This window comes from Ranitomeya imitator, chromosome 5, assembly GCF_032444005.1.
Source record: "Ranitomeya imitator isolate aRanImi1 chromosome 5, aRanImi1.pri, whole genome shotgun sequence".
Lineage (NCBI taxonomy): Eukaryota > Metazoa > Chordata > Amphibia > Anura > Dendrobatidae > Ranitomeya > Ranitomeya imitator.
This window is the reverse complement of record NC_091286.1, coordinates 61353615-61371636: the sequence shown is the minus strand read 5'-3', so window position 1 is coordinate 61371636 and position 18022 is coordinate 61353615. Positions and strand designations below refer to the sequence as shown.

General features: G+C 45.7%; 1 protein-coding gene across 1 annotated transcript in view; it reads right to left on the bottom strand.

The window, feature by feature from the left end:
- ETAA1 (ETAA1 activator of ATR kinase) overlaps positions 1 to 17821 on the bottom strand; it is a 51256-nt gene extending 33435 nt beyond the window's left edge. The window contains exon 1 of the mRNA XM_069768728.1: positions 17500 to 17821. Coding sequence (XP_069624829.1) covers positions 17500 to 17722 — 223 coding nt within the window. The 5' untranslated portion in view covers positions 17723 to 17821. The remainder of the gene's footprint in view (positions 1 to 17499) is intronic.
- Positions 17822 to 18022: the final 201 nt, after the last annotated feature.

Below are 18022 nucleotides of genomic sequence, written 5' to 3'. Positions count from 1 at the left end.
CGTACGGACCCAAAGAATAGAGCTGCCTTATCAATTTCACCACAGGAGGAATGTCATTAAAAAAAAAACAGTTGTTCATTCTGCTTCCAAAAATTGGAATAGAAAGTGATAAAAAAAAAGTCATGAAGCCCAAAAATGGTACTACTAAAAAGATCAACTTGTCCCGCAAAAAAGGAGCTGTCACATGACTGTCAGACGAAATATAGAAACATTATAGCTGTCTAAATAAGGAGATGCAAAAACTAGTTTTTGCAAAAAAAACTTCTTTTTTGGTGTGTGACAGCAGCCAACCAATATATCTGGTATCGTTGTAATTGTACCAACCCAAAGAATAAAGTCGTCTAATAACTTATACCGCCTGAGGAATGGCATAAAAAATAAATAAAACAAATTACTTGTTCATTCTACCTCCCAAACATCACAGTAAGGCTTGGCTCACATTTATCCTGCACTCTACGCTGAATGCTTATACTGTAGTATTCGTGTAAATCTCTGAAATACGTGATTCAGACAGAACCTCCGGCAAAAGATTCCCTATAAAGAGGCAGATGGAGGCACTGTGGATGTCGTCTGGCCTGTGATCTGGCGGTATCCATCTTTTTAGGCATACATAAAAGCGCTGTCCACACAGTATTGTGCGCTTCTGAAAAGAAGGACACCACTGAGCAGAGGCCAGACAGAGTCCATAGTAACTCTGCTGCCTCACTATAGTGATTGGATCCCTAAAGGTTTTCATTAGAATCACGTTATTCAGAGATTTAGATGAAAGCCCCAATGTAAGTGCTCAGCAAAGCGCGCCGGATAAATGTGATCCCAAACGTTATGTAAAATGTTTCCAATAAAAGCATCAATTCAATCGACAAAAAAAAAAAGCCCCACTCAGGTCCGTCATCTCTTAACAGAAATATAGGTCGCTTCCATGTTACTGGTAGTACAAAGGCTCTGCAAAAGCAAAATGGCTGCTCGCCCCCCCAAAAAGAAATACAGGGAATTCTGCACTCCCAAATCCAAGTGCCCCCACCCTTCTGAACTCCACAGTGTGCCTAAACCACATTTAAGGTACCTTCACACATAACGATTTCGTTAACGATATCGTTGCAACGTCACGCTTTTTGTGACGTAGCAACGATCCCGCTAACGATCTCGTTATGTGTGACAGCGACCAACGATCAGGCCCCTGCTGAGAGATTGTTGGTTGCTGGGGAATGATCAGGACCTTTTTTTGGTCGCTGATCACCCGCTGTCATCGTTGGATCGGTGTGTGTGACGCCGATCCAGCGATGTGTTCACTGGTAACCAGGGTAAATATCGGGTTACTAAGCGCAGGGCCGCGCTTAGTAACCCGATATTTACCCTGGTTACTATTGTAAAAGTAAAAAAAAAAAATGACCTGGTCATAATGTTATGGTCACTACAATAGCAGATTTGCAATTTTCACTTAGCAACATCCACTGCTGATTGTTTCTGAAAAACACCCATGGAGTCAAATCATCACACCTGTAGATAAATTCTCAAAGGGGTACCATTTACAAAATGAGGTCACTTTAGGTGGGATTCTGCTCTGCTTTCTAGCACTTAGGGGCCCTGTATATGGAGTTCACAAACTATTCTAGGAAAATCTGCCCTCCAGGAGGCAAATAGCGCTCCGTCCCTCTCGAGTCTCACCGGATGGCTAAGGCTACTTTCACACTAGCGTCGTTCGACGCACGTCACAATGCGTCGTTTTGAAGAAAAAACGCATTCTGCAAAGTTGCCTGCAGGATGCATTTTTTCTCCATAGACTTTCATTAGCGACGCATTGCGACGGATTGCCAAACGTTGCATCCGTCGTGCGACGCACTGCGACAGGCCCGTACCGACGCTGGTGTGAAAATAGCCTTAGCAGTAGTGATGAGCGAGTGTGCTTGTTACTTGAGTTTTCCGAGCATGCTCAGGTGTTCTCTGAGTATCTTGGGCGTGCTCGTAGATTATGTTTGTGTCTCCGCAGCTGCATGATTTGCGACTGCTACACAGCCTGAATACATGTGGGGGTTCCCTAACAAACAGGCAACCCCTGCATGTGTTCAGATTGTTCAACAGCCGGGGGGGCACAAACAATCTACGAGCACGCCCAAGATATACAAAAATGTTTTTTTAGCTTTCACAGGGGTAACAGGAGCAAAAGGGACCAGACAATTTATCCTGAGTACACAGATACCCCATATTTGGTCGAAAACTACTTTTGAGACACAGTGCAAAGGTATAGGGAATTCCCAAAAGTGATACTGGTCAAAATTTTAAAGATTGAACCTGGTCATGAACGTGAAAACTGGCTCTGGAGGTGAAGGGGTTAAAGTATAATTTCTAATTACCTATTTATTGTGCACAGTGCCATTCCTTCCTGTCACATGAACGCTGGGCTGCACCGTTTATCTGTGTGGGAGACTCAGGACAGAGAGTGGTCTGTCTAAGGAACGGCTAAAGGTACCGTCACACTAGACGATATCGCTAGCGATCCGTGACGTTGCAGCGTCCTCGCTAGCGATATCGTCCAGTGTGACAGGCAGCAGCGATCAGGCCCCTGCTGTGCTGTCGCTGGTCGGGGAAGAAAGTCCAGAACTTTGTTTCGTCGCTGGACTCCCCGCAGACATCGCTGAATCGGCGTGTGTGACACCGATTCAGCGATGTCTTCACTGGTAACCAGGGTAAACATCGGGTAACTAAGCGCAGGGCCGCGCTTAGTAACCCGATGTTTACCCTGGTTACCATCCTAAAAGTAAAAAAAAACAAACACTACATACTTACCTACCGCTGTCTGTCCTCCAGCGCTGTGCTCTGCACTCCTCCTGTACTGGCTGTGAGCGTCGGTCAGCCGGAAAGCAGAGCGGTGACGTCACCGCTCTGCTTTCCGGCCGCTGTGCTCACAGCCAGAGCAGGAGGAGTGCAGAGAAGCAGAGCGCCGAGGACAGACAGCGGTAGGTAAGTATGTAGTGGTTGTTTTTTTTTACTTTTAGGATGGTAACCAGGGTAAACATCGGGTTACTAAGTGCGGCCCTGCGCTTAGTTACCCGATGTTTACCCTGGTTACCGGCATCGTTGGTCGCTGGAGAGCTGTCTGTGTGACAGCTCTCCAGCGACGCTGCAGCGATCCGGATCGTCGTCGGAATCGCTGCAGCGTCGCTAAGTGTGACGGTACCTTAACCCCTTAAGCCCCGAGGGTGGTTTGCACGTTAATGACCGGGCCAATTTTTACAATTCTGACCACTGTCCCTTTATGAGGTTATAACTCTGGAACGCTTCAACGGATCTTGGCGATTCTGACATTGTTTTCTCGTGACATATTGTACTTCATTTTAGTAGTAACATTTATTCGATATAACTTGCGTTTATTTGTGAAAAAAACGGAAATTTGGCGAAAATTTTGAAAATTTCGCAATTTTCCAACTTTAAATTTTTATGCCCTTAAATCACAGAGATATGTCACGCAAAATACTTAATAAGTAACATTTCCCACATGTCTCCTTTACATCAGCACAATTTTGGAACCAAAATTTTTTTTTGTTAGGGAGTTATAAGGGTTCAAAGTTGACCAGCAATTTCTCATTTTTACAACACCATTTTTTTTTAGGGACCACATCTCATTTGATGTCATTTTGAGGGGTCTATATGATAGAAAATACCCAAGTGTGACACCATTCTAAAAACTGCACCCCTCAAGGTGCTCAAAACCACATTCAAGAAGTTTATTAACCCTTCAGGGGTTTCACAGGAATTTTTGGAATGTTTAAATAAAAATGAATATTTAACTTTTTTTCACACAAAATTTATTTCAGCTCCAATTTGTTTTATTTTACCAAGGGTAACAGGATAAAATGGATGCCAAACATTGTTGTACAATCTGTACTGAGTACGCTGATACCCCATATGTGGGGGTAAACCACTGTTTGGGCGCATGGCAGAGCTCGGAAGGGAAGGAGCGCCATTTGACTTTTAAATGCAAAATTGACAGGAATTGAGATGGGACACCATGTTGCGTTTGGAGAGCCACTGATGTGCCTAAACATTGAAACCCCCCACAAGTGACACCATTTTGGAAAGTAGACACCCTAAGGAACTTATCTAGATGTGTGGTGACCACTTTGACCCACCAATTGCTTCACAGAAGTTTATAATGCAGAGCCGTAAAAATAAAAAATCATATTTTTTCACAAAAATGATCTTTTCGCCCCCAATTTTTTATTTTCCCAAGAGTAAGAGAAGAAATTGAACCTCAAAAATTGTTGGCCAATTTGTCCTGAGTACGCTGATACCCCGTATATGGGTGTAAACCATTGTTTGGGCGTATGGCAGAGCTCGGAAGGGAAGGAGCGCCATTTTACTTTTCAATGCAAAATTGACTGGAATTGAGATGGGATGCCATGTTGCGTTTGGAGAGCCCCTGATGTGCCTAAACATTGAAATCCCCACAAGTGACACCATTTTGGAAAGTAGACCCCTTAAGGAACTTATCTAGAGGTGTGGTGAGCACTTTGACCCAACAAGTGCTTCACAGAAGTTTATAATGCAGAGCCGTAAAAATAAAAAATCATATTTTTTCACAAAAATAATCTTTTCGCCACCAATTTTTTATTTTCCCAAGGGTAAGAGAAGAAATTAGACCACAAAAGTTGTTGTGCAATTTGTCCTGAGTGCGACGATACCCCATATGTGGGGGTAAACCACTGTTTGGGCGCATGGCAGAGCTCGGAAGGAAAGGAGCGCCATTTGACTTTTCAATGCAAAATTGACTGGAATTGAGATGGGACGCCATGTTGCGTTTGGAGAGCCCCTGATGTGCCTAAACATTGGAACCCCTCACAAGTGACACCATTTTGAAAAGTAGACCCCTTAAGGAACTTATCTAGATGTGTGGTGAGCACTTTGACCCAACAAGTGCTTCACAGAAGTTTATAATGCAGAGCCGTAAAAATAAAAAATCTTATTTTTTCACAAAAATGATCTTTTCGCCCCCAATTTTTTATTTTCCCAAGGGTAAGAGAAGAAATTAGACCACAAAAATTGTTGTGCAATTTGTCCTGAGTGCGACGATACCCCATATGTGGGGGTAAACCACTTTTTGGGTGCATAGCAGAGCTCGGAAGGGAAGGAGCGCCATTTGACTTTTCAATGCAAAATTGACTGGAATTAAGATGGGACGCCATGTTGGTTTGGAGAGCCCCTGATGTGCCTAAACATTAAAAACCCCCACAAGTGACACCATTTTGGAAACTAGACCCTCTAAGGAACTTATCTAGATGTGTTTTGAGAGCTTTGAACCCCCAAGTGTTTCACTACAGTTTATAACGCAGAGCTGTTAAAATAAATTTATTTTTTTTTCGCAAAAATTTTTTAGCCCCCAGTTTTGTATTTTCACAAGGGTAACATAATAAATTGGACCCCAAAAGTTGTTGTCCAATTTGTCCTGAGTACGCTGATACCCCATATGTGGGGGGGAACCACTGTTTGGGCGCATGGCAGAGCTCGGAAGGGAAGGAGCGCCATTTGGAATGCAGACTTAGATGGATTGGTCTGCAGGAGTCACGTTGCATTTGCAGAGCCCCTGATGTACCCAAACAGTACAAACCCCCCACAAGTGACCCCATATTAGAAACTAGACCTCCCATGGAACTTATCTAGATGTGTTGTGAGAACTTTGAACCCCTAAGTGTTTCACTACAGTTTATAACGCAGACCCGTGAAAATAAAAATTCTTTTTTTTTTCACAAAAATGATTTTTTAGCCCCCAGCTTTGTATTTTTACAAGGGTAACAGAATAAATTGGACCCCAAAAGTTGTTGTTCAATTTGTCCTGAGTACGCTGATACCCCATATGTGGGGGGGAACCACTGTTTGGGCTCATGGCAGAGCTCGGAAGGGAAGGAGCGCCATTTGGAATGCAGACTTAGATGGATTGGTCTGCAGGCGTCACGTTGCATTTGCAGAGCCCCTGATGTACCCAAACAGTAGAAACCACCCACAAGTGACCCCATATTGGAAACTAGACCTCCCATGGAACTTATCTAGATGTGTTGTGAAAACTTTGAACCCCCAAGTGTTTCACTACAGTTTACAACGCAGAGCCGTGAAAATAAAAATCCTTTTTTTTCCCACAAAAATGATTTTTAGCCCCCCAAATTTTTATTTTCCCAAGGATAACAAGAGAACTTGGACCCAAAAAGTTGTTGTCCAATTTGTCTCGAGTACGCTGATACCCCATATGTTGGGGTAAACCCCTGTTTGGGCGCACGGGAGAGCTCGGAAGTGAAGGAGCACTGTTTTACTTTTTCAATGCAGAATTGGCTGGAATTGAGATCGGACGCCATGTCGCGTTTGGAGAGCCCCTGATGTGTCTAAACAGTGGAAACCCCCCAATTATAAATGAAACCCTAATCCAAACGCACCACTAACCCTAATCCCAACTGTAACCCTAACCACACACCTAACCCAGACACACCCCTAATTCTAATCCCAACCCTAATCCCAACCGTAAATGTAATCCAAACCCTAACCCTAGCCCCAACCCTAGCCCTAACCCTAACCCTAACCGGAAAATGGAAATAAATACATTTTTTTTAATTTTATTATTTTTCCCTAAGGCTAGGTTCACATTGCGTTAGGGAAATCCGTTTAGCACTAGCGGATTGCGCTAACACAATGTCTTTTTAGGTGTCGTGTTTAGTGGTCGCGTTAACGTCCCCGCTCTGGAAGATCGGGGATCGGACCTCGGGCGCGCCGCGGACGCTGCAAGCAGCGTCTGAGGCGCGCCACAAAAGAATGGCACCTTGCTAGCGCGAGCCGAAAATGGCACGCTCTAGCGATGCGCTACACCTGAAAATCACATTGCTGTCAATGGTTGTGCTAACGGACCCGTTGCACGGCGTTAATTGTGACATTTTCGCCGTGCAACGCTGTCCGTTAGCGTTAACCCATTAACGCAATGTGAACCTAGCCTAACTAAGGGGGTGATGAAGGGGGGTTTGATTTACTTTTATAGCGAGTTTTTTAGCGGATTTTTATGATTGGCAGCCGTCACACACTAAAAGACGCTTTTTATAGCAAAAAAGTTTTTGCGTCTCCACATTTTGAGACCTATAATTTTTCCATATTTTGGTCCACAGAGTCATGTGAGGTCTTGTTTTTTGCGGGACGAGTTGACGTTTTTATCGGTTACATTTTCGGACACGTGACAGTTTTTGATCGCTTTTTATTCCGATTTTTTTGTGAGGCAGAATGACCAAAAACCAGCTATTCATGAATTTCTTTTGGGGGAGGCGTTTATACCGTTCCGCGTTTGGTAAAATTGATGAAGCAGTTTTATTCTTCGGGTCAGTACGATTACAGCGACACCTCATTTATATCATTTTTTTTATGTTTTGGCGCTTTTATACGATAAAAGCTATTTTATAGAAAAAATAATTATTTTGGCATCGCTTTATTCAGAGGACTATAACTTTTTTATTTTTTTGGTTATGATGCTATATGGCGGCTCGTTTTTTGCGGGACAAGATGACGTTTTCAGAGGTAACATGGTTATTTATATCCGTCTTTTTGATCGCGTGTTATTCCACTCTTTGTTCAGCGTTATGATAATAAAGCGTTGTTTTTTGGCTCGTTTTTTTTTTTTTTTTCTTACGGTGTTCACTGAAGGGGTTAACTAGTGGGCCAGTTTTATAGGTCGGGTCGTTACGGACGCGGCGATACTAAATATGTGTACTTTTATTGTTTTTTTGTTTTTTTTTATGTAAAGAAATGTATTTATGGGAATAATATTTTTTTTTTTCTGCTTTATTTAGGAATTTTTTTTTTATTTTTTTTTTTACAAGTGTGGAAATTTTTTTTTTTACTTTTTCACTTTGTCCCAGGGGGGGACATCACAGATCACCGATCTGACAGTGTGCACAGCACTCTGTTAGATCGGTGATCTAACATACAGCCGGGCAGGATTAGAGCTGCAGCTGCAGCCTGATCCTGACCCGGAAGTGCTCCCTGCAGGACCCGGATGCAGCCCGGCGGCCATTTTGGATCCGGGGACTGCAGGGAGAAGACGCTCGGTACACGGTGAGCACATCACCGTGTACCGATCGTCTCAGGGAAGCCCGCAGGGAGCCCCCTCCCTGCGCGATGCTTCCCTGCACCGCCGGCACACCGCGATCATCTTTGATCGCGGTGTGCCGGGGGTTAATGTGCCGGGAGCGGTCCGTGACCGCTCCTGGCACATAGTGCCGGATGTCAGCTGCGATAGGCAGCTGACACCCGGCCGCGATCGGCCGCGCTCCCCCCGTGAGCGCGGCCGATCGCATATGACGTACTATCCCGTCCATGGGAATTAAGTCCCAGGTCACCTGGACGGGATAGTACGTCATATGGGATTAAGGGGTTAACAGTTATCTCCTGCGTATTTCCAGGTCAGCCTGGCTGCAAAGTACTCACATGCAGAACCTCTAGAGTAATCAGAGCAGGATCAGTGAATTTTGCTGCAAGTCTGACAGAAATCCACAACAAAAATTACATTACCTTCCTCTTGCTGTTTTCATCATTCCCTGAGACGTCACCCAGACGTTACTTTCTGTCCCAAATGGAAAAAAAAACAAAACGACAATAACACGACCATCTGCCTAGAAATTACAATAAATCTGCTGCACATTCAACCCGTGTGCAGATATTTGTATAGGCATAAATGTGCCGAAACGTTGGGATACTTTTGATGTCTATATCAAATATCGGCTGAGTGTTGAAGATAAATAAATAAATAAATTTCTCAAGAAAGAAACAAGAGTGGAAATGTTTTTGAGTGCCGGAGGTTATTTTTCTACTATATGATTATTTTTTCCTCTGGGCACCAACTGTTAGTGAGTGTGCCACTATTGACTGTTTAGATATTTGTATCTGTCAGGAGTCTGGGAAAGCTGGGGAGACAAACCTGACAAAAGCTGTAACGGTCTCCGCATTAGCGGGCACCCAGCTTTCTCAGAAAGGACAATTAGGAGGTAATACATCATTCTAGGGTCTTTGATTTTACACAGCAGACATGTACATGAGCATTATACTGGGGCTGTACTAAGTTTACAGAGTGTATACTGGGGGTACACTGAGTTTACACTGGTGGTATACGGAGTACACTGGTGGTATTCGGTACACACTGGTGATACAGACTGATTGTATACTGGGTACACACTGGTGGTAGGCTGATTACGTTGGTGGTATGCTGGGTACATGTGGTATACTGGGTACACACTGGTGGGGTAGACTGATGGTATACTGGGTACACACTGGTGTTATACTGGTGGCATGCTGGTGTTATACTGGGTACACACTGGTAGTGTGCTAGGTACATGTGGTATACTGGGTACACACTGGACACTGGTGGGGTAGACTAATGGTGTACTGGGTACACACTGGTGGTAAAGACTGATGGTATACTGGGTACACTGATGGTATACTGGGTACATTGGTGGCTTACTGGTGTTATACTGGGTACACATTGATGGTATACTGGTGGTATGCTGGGTACATGTGCAATACTGGGTACACACTGGTGGTGCAGACTGATGGAATACTGGGGGTGTACTGGGTACACACTGGTGGTAAAAACTGATGGTATACTGGGTATACACTGGTGTTATATTGGGTACACACTGATGGTATACTGGTGGCATGCTGGGTACACTGGTGGCATATTGGTGTTATACTGGGTACAATGATAGTACAGACTGATGATATCCTGGTACACACTAATGGTATACTGGGTACACTGATGTTATACTGGCTACACACTGGTGTTATGCTGGGTACACTGATGGTATACTGGATATACTAGTGTTATACTGGGTACACTGATGTTATACTGGCTACACACTGGTGTTATGTGTAACATTACAGTGATGAATATGCAGCTCCACCTCCCATAGGGGTGGAGCTGCATATTCATTACTGTAATAAGCGGCACCACGAGATCGCTCATACAGGACAAGCAGCGACGCTGAAAGGATGTAAGCGCCGAGGGAGCTGGGTAAGTATTTTAATGCCAGTGGGGGGGCGCAGATTACCGGCAACTTTATTAAAAAAAAAAAAAAAAAGATTATTCATTCCTTCTTTCCAGCAAACGCTGCTGGAGAGAAGAAATGAATGGGGCTTCCTGCACGGCACACGGACAACATCCGTGTGCGGTACGTGTTTTACACAGACCCATGGACTTTAACCCCTTCAAGACCCAGCCTATTTTGACCTTAAAGACCTTGCCGTTTTTTGCAATTCTGACCAGTGTCCCTTTATGAGGTAATAACTCAGGAACGCTTCAACGGATCCTAGCGGTTCTGAGATTGTTTTTTCGTGACATATTGGGCTTCATGTTAGTGGTAAATTTAGGTCAATAAATTCTGCATTTATTTGTGATAAACACGGAAATTTGGCGAAAATTTTGAAAATTTCGCAATTTTCACATTTTGAATTTTTATTCTGTTAAACCAGAGAGATATGTGACACAAAATAGTTAATAAATAACATTTCCCACATGTTTACTTTACATCAGCACAATTTTGGAAACAAAATTTTTTTTTGTTAGGAAGTTATAAGGGTTAAAATTCGACCAGCGATTTGTCATTTTTACAACGAAATTTACAAAACCATTTTTTTTAGGGACCACCTCACATTTGAAGTCAGTTTGAGGGGTCTATATGGCTGAAAATACCCAAAAGTGACACCATTCTAAAAACTGCACCCCTCAAGGTACTCAAAACCACATTCAAGAAGTTTATTAACCCTTCAGGTGCTTCACAGCAGCAGAAGCAACATGGAAGGAAAAAATGAACATTTAACTTTTTAGTCACAAAAATTATCTTTTAGCAACAATTTTTTTATTTTCCCAATGGTAAAAGGAGAAACTGAACCACGAACGTTGTTGTCCAATTTGTCCTGAGTACGCTGATACCTCATATGTGGGGGTAAACCACTGTTTTGGCGCACGGCAGGGCTTGGAAGGGAAGGAGCGCCATTTGACTTTTTGAATCAAAAATTGGCTCCACTCTTTAGCGGACACCATGTCACGTTTGGAGAGCCCCCGTGTGCCTAAAAATTGGAGCTCCCCCACAAGTGACCCCATTTTGGAAACTAGACGCCCCAAGGAACTTATCTAGATGCATAGTGAGCACTTTGAACCCCCAGGTGCTTCACAAATTGATCCGTAAAAATGAAAAAGTACTTTTTTTTCACAAAAAAATTCTTTTAGCCTCAATTTTTTCATTTTCACATGGGCAACAGGATAAAATGGATCCTAAAATGTGTTGGGCAATTTCTCCTGAGTACACCAATACCTCATATGTGGGGGTAAACCACTGTTTGGGCACATGGTAAGGCTCGGAAGGGAAGGAGCGCCATTTGACTTTTTGAATGAAAAATTATTTCCATCGTTAGCGGACACCATGTCGCGTTTGGATAGCTCCTGTGTGCCTAAACATTGGCGCTCCCCCACAAGTGACCCCATTTTGGAAACTAGACCCCCCAAGGAACTAATTTAGATGCCTAGTGAGCACTTTAAACCCTCAGGTGCTTCACAAATTGATCTGTAAAAATGAAAAAGTAATTTTTTTTCACAAAAAAATTCTTTTCGCCTCAATTTTCTCATTTTCACATGGGCAGTAGGATAAAATGGATCATAAAATTTGTTGGGCAATTTCTCCCGAGTACGCCGATACCTCATATGTGGGGGTAAACCACTGTTTGGGCACTCGGCAGGGCTCGGAAGAGAAGGCGTGCCATTTGACTTTTTGAATGGAAAATTAGCTCCAATTGTTAGCGGACACCATGTCGCGTTTGGAGAGCCCCTGTGTGCCTAAACATTGGAGCTCCCCCACAAGTGACCCCATTTTGGAAACTAGACCCCCCAAGGAACTTATCTAGATGCATATTGAGCACTTTAAACCCCCAGGTGCTTCACAGAAGTTTATAACGCAGAGCCATGAAAATAAAAAATAATTTTTCTTTCCTCAAAAATGATTTTTTAGCCTGGAATTTCCTATTTTGCCAAGGATAATAGGAGAAATTGGACCCCAAATATTGTTGTCCAGTTTGTCCTGAGTACGCTGATACCCCATATGTGGGGGTAAACCACTGTTTGGGCGCACGGCAGGGCTCGGAAGGGATGGCACGCCATTTGGCTTTTTAAATGGAAAATTAGCTCCAATCATTAGCGGACACCATGTCACGTTTGGAGAGCCCCTGTGTGCCTAAACATTGGAGATCCCCCAGAAATGACACCATTTTAGAAACTAGACCCCCAAAGGAACTAATCTAGATGTGTGGTGAGGACTTTGAACCCCCAAGTGCTTCACAGAAGTTTATAACGCAGAGCCATGAAAATAAAAAAAAAAATTATTTTCTCAAAAATGATCTTTTAGCCTGCAATTTTTTATTTTCCCAAGGGTAACAGGAGAAATTGACCCCAAAAGTTGTTGTCCAGTTTCTCCTGAGTACGCTGATACCCCATATGTGGGGGTAAATCACTGTTTGGGCACATGCCGGGGCTCGGAAGTGAAGTAGTGACGTTTTGAAATGCAGACTTTGATGGAATGCTCTGTGGGCGTCACGTTGCGTTTGCAGAGCCCCTGATGTGGCTTAACAGTAGAAACCCCCCACAAGTGACCCCATTTTGGAAACTAGACCCCCAAAGGAACTTATCTAGATGTGTGGTGAGCACTTTGAACCCCCAAGTGCTTCATAGAAGTTTATAATGCAGAGCCGTGAAAATAATAAATACGTTTTCTTTCCTCAAAAATAATTATTTAGCCCAGAATTTTTTAATTTTCCCAAGGGTAACAGGAGAAATTTGACCCCAATATTTGTTGTCCAGTTTCTCCTGAGTACGGTGATACCCCATATGTGGGGGTAAACTACTGTTTGGGCACATGCCGGGGCTTGGAATTGAAGTAGTGACGTTTTGAAATGCAGACTTTGATGGAATGCTCTGCGGGCGTCACGTTGCGTTTGCAGAGCCCCTGATGTGCCTAAACAGTAGAAACCCCCCACAAGTGACCCCATTTTGGAAACTAGACCCTGAAAGGAACTTATCTAGATGTGTGGTGAGCACTTTGAACCCCCAAGTGCTTCATAGAAGTTTATAATGCAGAGCCGTGAAAATAATAAATACGTTTTCTTTCCTCAAAAATAATTATTTAGCCCAGAATTTTTTATTTTCCCAAGGGTTACAGGAGAAATTGGACCCCAAAAGTTGTTGTCCAGTTTCTCCTGAGTACGCTGATACCCCATATGTGGGGGTAAACCACTGTTTGGGCACACGTCGGGGCTCAGAAGGGAAGTAGTGACTTTTGAAATGCAGACTTTGATGGAATGGTCTGCGGGTGTCACGTTGCGTTTGCAGAGCCCCTGGTGTGCCTAAACAGTAGAAACCCCCCACAAGTGACCCCATTTTAGAAACTAGACCCCCCAAGGAACTTATCTAGATATGTGGTGAGCACTTTGAACCCCCAAGTGCTTCACAGACGTTTACAACGCAGAGCCGTGAAAATAAAAAATCATTTTTCTTTCCTCAAAAATTATGTTTTAGCAAGCATTTTTTTAGATTCACAAGGGTAACAGGAGAAATTGGACCCCAGTAATTGTTGCGCAGTTTGTCCTGAGTATGCTGGTACCCCATATGTGGGGGTAAACCACTGTTTGGGCACACGTCAGGGCTCGGAAGTGAGGGAGCACCATTTGACTTTTTGAATACGAGATTGGCTGGAATCAATGGTGGCGCCATGTTGCGTTTGGAGACCCCTGATGTGCCTAAACAGTGGTAACCCCTCAATTCTACCTCCAACACTAACCCCAACACACCCCTAACCCTAATCCCAACTGTAGCCATAATCCTAATCACAACCCTAACCCCAACACACCCCTAACCACAACACTAACCCCAACACACCCCTAACCCTAACCACAACCCTAATTCCAACCCTAACCCTAAGGCTATGTGCCCACGTTGCGGATTCGTGTGAGATATTTCCGCACCATTTTTGAAAAATCTGCGGGTAAAAGGCACTGTGTTTTACCTGCGGATTTTCCGCGGATTTCCAGTGTTTTTTGTGCGGATTTCACCTGCGGATTCCTATTGAGGAACAGGTGTAAAACGCTGCGGAATCCGCACAAAGAATTGACATGCTGCGGAAAATACAACGCAGCGTTCCCGCGTGGTATTTTCCGCACCATGGGCACAGCGGATTTGGTTTTTCATATGTTTACATGGTACTGTAAACCTGATGGAACACTGCTGCGAATCCGCAGCGGCCAATCCGCAGCCAAATCAGCACCGTGTGCACATAGCCTAATTCTAAAGGTATGTGCACACGCTGCGGAAAACGCTGCGGATCCGCAGCAGTTTCCCATGAGTGTACAGTTCAATGTAAACCTATGGGAAACAAAAATCGCTGTGCCCATGCTGCGGAAAAACTGCACGGAAACGCAGCGGTTTACATTCCGCAGCATGTCACTTCTTTGTGCGGATTCCGCAGCGGTTTTACAACTGCTCCAATAGAAAATCGCAATTGTAAAATCGCAGTGAAATGCGCAGAAAAAAACGCGGTAAATCCGCCATAAATCCGCAGCGGTTTAGCACTACGGATTTATCAAATCCGCAGCGGAAAAATCCGCAGAGGACCAGAATACGTGTGCACATTCCTAACCCTAACCCTAGCCCTAACCCTAACCCTACCCCTAACCCTACCCCTAACCCTAACCCTACCCCTAGCCCTACCCCTAGCCCTACCCCTAACCCTAACCCTAACCCTATTCTAACAGTGGAAAAAAAAAAAATTATTTATTTTTTTATTGTCCCTACCTATGGGGGTGACAAAGGGGGGGGGGGGGTAATTTATTATTTTTTTTATTTTGATCACTGAGATAGATTATATCTCAGTGATCAAAATGCACTTTGGAACGAATCTGCCGGCCGGCAGATTCGGCGGGCGCACTGCGCATGCGCCCGCCATTTTGGAAGATGGCGGCGCCCGGGAGAAGACGGACGGGACCACGGCTGGATCGGTAAGTATGATAGGGTGGGGGGGGACCACGGGGGGGGGGATCGGAGCACGGGGGGAGGAATCGGAGCGCGGGAGGGGTGGAACGGAGCGCGGGGGGCGTGGAACGGAGCACGGGGGGACTGGAATGGAGCACGGGGGGGTGGAACGGAGCACGGGGGGGGGTGGATCGGAGTGCAGGGGGGGTGATTGGAGCACGGGGGGGTGATTGGAGCACGGGGGGAGCGGGCACGAGCACGGGGGGGAGCGGAGCACTGGACGGAGGGGAGCCGGAGCAGTGTACCGGCCAGATCGGGGGGGTGGGGGGGCGATCGGAGGGGTGGGGTGGGGGCACACTAGTATTTCCAGCCATGGCCGATGATATTTCAGCATCGGCCATGGCTGGATTGTAATATTTCACCCGTTATAATGGGTGAAATATTACAAATCGCTCTGATTGGCAGTTTCACTTTCAACAGCCAATCAGAGCGATCGTAGCCACGAGGGGGTGAAGCCACCCCCCCTGGGCTAAACTACCACTCCCCCTGTCCCTGCAGATCGGGTGAAATGGGAGTTAACCCTTTCACCCGATCTGCAGGGACGCGATCTTTCCATGACGCCGCATAGGCGTCATGGGTCGGAATGGCACCGACTTTCATGACGCCTACGTGGCGTCATGGGTCGGGAAGGGGTTAATGGGTCCGTGTGATCCGTGTGCTCCCATGAACACTGACATGTCTCCGTGTTTTCCAAACGGACACACGGTCCGTGAAAACACACTGACATGTGCAGAGACAAATTGATTTTAATGTGTCTAGGTGAGTCAGTGTCTCCGGTACGTGAGGAAACTGTCACCTCACGTACCGGAGCCACTGACGTGTGAAACTGGCCTTACGCTGGGTACACTGGTGGTATACTAGGTACACACGTGTTATGCTGGGTACACTGGTGGTACACTGGGTACACACATCTTATACTGGGTACACACTGCTATTATGCTGGGTACACTGCTATACTGAGTACACTGATGGTATACTGGGTACGCACGTGTTATGCTGGTACACTGCTATACTTGGTACACTGATGGTATACTGGGTACACACTGCTATTATGCTGGGTACACTGGTGGTATACTGCTATACTGGGTACACTGATGGTATACTGGGTACGCACGTGTTATGCTGGGTACACACTGCTGTTATGCTGGGTACACACTGATTGTACACACTGGTATTATACTGGGTACACACTGCTGTTATGCTGGGTACACTGATGGTATACTGGGTACACACTGCTGGTATACTGGATACACAGTGCTGTTATGCTGGGTACACTGGTGGTATACTGGATACACACTGCTGTTATGCTGGGTACACTGGTGGTATACTGGGTACACACGTGTTATGCTGGGTACACTGGTGGTATACTGGATACACACTGCTGTTATGCTGGGTACACTGCTGGTATACTGGATACACACTGCTGTTATGCTGGGTACACTGGTGGTATACTGGGTACACACGTGTTATGCTGGGTACACTGGTGGTATACTGGATACACACTGCTGTTATGCTGGGTACACTGGTGGTATACTGGGTACACACGTGTTATGCTGGGTACACTGGTGGTATACTGGATACACACTGCTGTTATGCTGGGTACACTGGTGGTATACTGGGTACACACGTGTTATGCTTGGCACACTGGGTGCACACTGATTGTACACACTGGTATTATACTGCGTACACACTGCTGTTATGCTGTGCACACTGATGGTACACACTGGTATTATACTGGGTACACACTGCTGTTATGCTGGGTACACTGGTGGTATACAGGGTACACACTGCTGTTATGCTGGGTACACTGGTGGTATACTGGGTACACTGGTATTATACTGGGTACACACGTGTTATGCTGGGCACACTGGGTGCACACTGATGGTACACACTGGTATTATACTGGGTACACACGTGTTATGCTTGGCACACTGGGTGCACACTGATATTATACAGGGTACACTGGGTGCACACTGATGGTACACACTGGTATTATACTGGCTACACACGTGTTATGCTGGGCACACTGGGTGCACACTGATATTATACAGGGTACACTGGGTGCACACTGATGGTACACACTGGGGGTATACTGGGTACACACTGCTGTTATGCTGGGTACACTGGTGGTATACAGGGTACACACTGCTGTTATGCTGGGTACACTGGTGGTATACTGGGTACACTGGTATTATACTGGGTACACACGTGTTATGCTGGGCACACTGGGTGCACACTGATGGTACACACTGGTATTATACTGGGTACACACGTGTTATGCTGGGCACACTGGGTGCACACTGATATTATACAGGGTACACTGGGTGCACACTGATGGTACACACTGGGGGTATACTGGGAACACTGGTTGTTCCCACGTGACTGGTGACGCCCCTTTCTTCCCCGGAGTTTACCCTCTTCTCTCTCGCTCCCAGCAGCCATAGACGCGGAGGTCTGAGTGGACAGGCGGGCGGCTCCGGCCTTAGTAGTGCGGGGCAGCTTCTTGCCGGACTTCTGAGGCGTCTCCTTGTCGCAGTCGCTCCCCCGGTCTTTGGCGACTTTCCGTTCACCGAGGTCCCCATCCTCCTCACATATCTGCCGGGACCTATCCCTGAGCTGCCTCCTCCGGCTTGTCATGTCCCCGGGATGCTGGTAATTCGGGACTGTCAGTTAATGTAATAATTACGGGGAAAAAACCGAGGCCTGCTACAACGGCGCCGCCATCTTGCACGGAACGGAGCGCTGATTGGTTGGCCTGGAGACGGATCTGACTGGACAGCTCGGTCATGTGACCTGTGCGCTGTGGCGAATAGCTCGTACATAGAGCTCAGCACACACACCGCGCACGGTCACCGTGCCGGACGGTCGCCCTGCCTGTGCTGGGGTGTGTTTCGGTCCAGTGTGCGGGCGGTGCGCAGTAACCTATGTGCACAGACC